Source organism: Octopus bimaculoides, chromosome 12, assembly GCF_001194135.2.
Source record: "Octopus bimaculoides isolate UCB-OBI-ISO-001 chromosome 12, ASM119413v2, whole genome shotgun sequence".
Taxonomy (NCBI): domain Eukaryota; kingdom Metazoa; phylum Mollusca; class Cephalopoda; order Octopoda; family Octopodidae; genus Octopus; species Octopus bimaculoides.
Genome location: NC_068992.1, coordinates 17,069,557 through 17,072,511, shown reverse-complemented (window position 1 = coordinate 17,072,511; position 2,955 = coordinate 17,069,557). Strand labels below are relative to the sequence as shown.

The 2,955-nt window shown below is 36.7% G+C and overlaps 1 protein-coding gene across 3 annotated transcripts in view; it reads left to right on the top strand.

Annotated features, from left to right (window-relative positions):
- The window catches only part of LOC106870547 (chordin), a 179,843-nt gene that overhangs the window by 109,526 nt on the left and 67,362 nt on the right, over nt 1–2,955 (top strand). For all 3 annotated transcript variants that reach the window (XR_001409540.2, XM_014916669.2, XM_014916670.2), the window contains exons 4-6: nt 72–110; nt 1,834–1,951; nt 2,775–2,862. Coding sequence is in view for 2 of the 3 variants with exons in the window: in XM_014916669.2 (XP_014772155.1) it covers nt 72–110; nt 1,834–1,951; nt 2,775–2,862 (245 nt within the window). In the remaining variant the exon portion in view is untranslated. The remainder of the gene's footprint in view (nt 1–71; nt 111–1,833; nt 1,952–2,774; nt 2,863–2,955) is intronic.

Genomic DNA, 2,955 nt, shown 5'->3' with positions numbered 1-2,955 from the left:
TATATATATATATATATATATATATATATATATATATATATTATAAAAATGCTTTTTCTTTTCTTATTCAGTAATTTCAAATGAACCATTTTGGAAACACGACAAAGCAGGTATGTTGAACTTTTCACTTTTTATCTAAACAAGAGAATACGTTTTGTAATGTACCATCCAACTTGATCTCTTGTACTTATTTTACTACTGAATAAGGCCGATGGTGTCTTTCTTCGTCGCGTAGCGGACGAATAGATTACATAAATAAACTATGTAAATATTTTTATAATTTATTTTGAATAAATCCTGTCATTTAAAGCATCGCAAGTGTTGCAAGTTAGAAACCTAAAATATTCTCGACTTTTGTATTCTGAGTAAAGAAAACTGAAAGCTAAATAGAATATAAACAGATACAATTGAATAGATACGTGGAATGGTTGAATAAGAAGAACCTTACAATGTTTCGAATAGAAACATTAGTTTTTGTTTGTATGAAGTAGTTTCGTCACAGGGCAACTCGGATTTAGTAGAGGGGATGGTACTTGGGAAATGTTGCTGACGACCCAGTTTCAATTTCCGGTTGAATATATTTTAAACATTTCACAAATTCTTTGGGTATGATTTGAATGTTATAACTCTTATTTAATTTCGTCCCACAAACCAGCGTGTGTACCTCTCCGTTGTTATTTGATTTACTAGTAAAAGTAGTCAAATCATCCGTAAATTACATCCTACGCTCTTGAAAATGAAGTACATCCTCTTGAAAATGAAGTACATCCTGCACACATTCAATAATGTGTGTAGGATACGATATCTTAATGTATCCGTCTTCACTTGGGCCCTCACTTTCTTAGAGTCAAGGGGGCGTGCGGTATGTCTTGGCCGTTTTATGTTCAAATTCCCCCGAGGTCGACTTTGCCCTTCAGTCTTTCGGGGTCGATAAAATAGGTAGCAATTGATCACTGGGATCGATGTAATCGAATTAACCCTACCTCGAAATTGCTGGCCTTGTGCCAAAATAGGAAACCAATATTTGATGGTATAAAAGACGCACTTGCTTATTATACGAACCCCAATTTCAGCTGCCCACATTCAGGTAAAAATAGTTTTTAGTGAATTAACGTTTATGAGAGATCCAACTTCGTATATACGATAAGGGTGAGGTATTTTTGAGCCAAATGTGCATCTTATACGTATGTTTTAAGTCTGACAGATTATATCCCACTCAAAATCTAAACATATATATTAGTACGTACTGTCTCGAGCCATTAGGCTCAAAGAGCCGGTTACTCGGTTTCCATGGCGTTTAAGTGACCGAGATCACAACGTCACTCCTGAAGGGAGGCCTTTGCGTTGCAGGTTTTCTCAGTTACTATTGAGTGGAGTGGAGCAACGTGAAATGAAGTCTCTTGCTCAAGAACGCAACGCATCACCCGATCCGGAAATCGAAGTTCCACACCTTAAACTCTAGGCGATGCACCTTCACCAACATAAAAAGTGGAGTCGAATAAATAGGTTCAGGTGTGGCTATGTGGTTCGGTCTCACTGCGTGACATCTTGAGCAAGTTTCTTCTATATCCTTGGGTCGACGAAAGCTTTGTGAGTGAATTTGGTTGACGGAAACTGAAACTTACCCCCTCCTTGAACTCGCTGGCCTTGTACCAAAATTTGAAAGCAATGTAAACATCTGTTAATTCTGTTATTTCTCTATACAAGCATCAAGCCCTCATATCGTAAGAACGAGTTTTCATGACGGTATTATTCCAGTTTGTGAGGAAAACTTTCCAATCGAGAGATAACAATAGTTTCAACGAATTTAAATTTTAAACTTTTATATTTCAGAATTCACAGCCCTTCTGGTTGGGTCCACCATCAGTAAACCAGTCCACACCAATAATGTGGCAATAGCAGATATTAGTGTCTATGACTCCACACTCTATTATTCTATTCGACATACAAGGTAAATATATCGACGATATAATGTTGATCGTACGCGTTTCTTTTAACTTACGCGCAGATATGGCTGTGAGGATAAGAGGATCGCTGTGTAACTTCGTGACTTCGGGTTCGGTTCCACTTGGGCAAGTATCTTGGGCAAGTGTCTTGGGCAAGTATCTATTATTGTATCTCCGAGCTGAACAATACCTTGTGAGAGAATTTGGCAGTGGGAAAACGTAGAAGCCCGTCGTATATCTGTCTGTCTGCCTATCTATCTGCCTGTCTGATTGACTGTCTGTCTAACTGACTACCTATCTGTCTGTTTGTCTATTTGTCTTTCTGTCTGTCTGACTGACTGTCTGTCTGACTGTCTGTCTGACTGACTGTCTGTCTGTCTGACTAACTGTCTGTCTGTCTGACTGACTATCTATCTATCTGTATGTCTATTTGTCTGTCTTCTCATCTATCTATCTATCTATGCGTGTATGTGTGTGCGTGTGTGCTTATGAATGTGTGTCATTATATGACGTTACAACGAGAGATGACTATCCCTAAAAACACTTCATGAAAATAAATCTTTGTTGGTGCTCTAACAGCCCAAATAGCTCTGAGATCACGTTAAGAACGAATAATTCAAATGATTTACTATTATTATTATTATTATTATTATTATTATTACTATTATTATTATTATTATTATTATTATTATTATTAGTAGTAGTAGTAGTAGTAGTAGTATTATTGTTGTTGTTATTATTGTTATTATTATTATTATCGTGTGTACTATTGCCCATATTAAATGATTAAAATAACATTAATCGTGGTTAAACTTTATTTATTGCTAGACTAAAACAGCTGGAGAAGTTGCTATTCGTTCTGGATCAAGGAAATATTATACATCAAATACATATTACAGCACCGTTACAATCTAAGGTAAGCTTGGCATTCTCTCTCTCTTTCTCTCTTTCTCTCCCTCCCACTCTCTCTCTCTCTCTCTCTCTCTCTCTCTCTCTCTCTCTCTCTCTC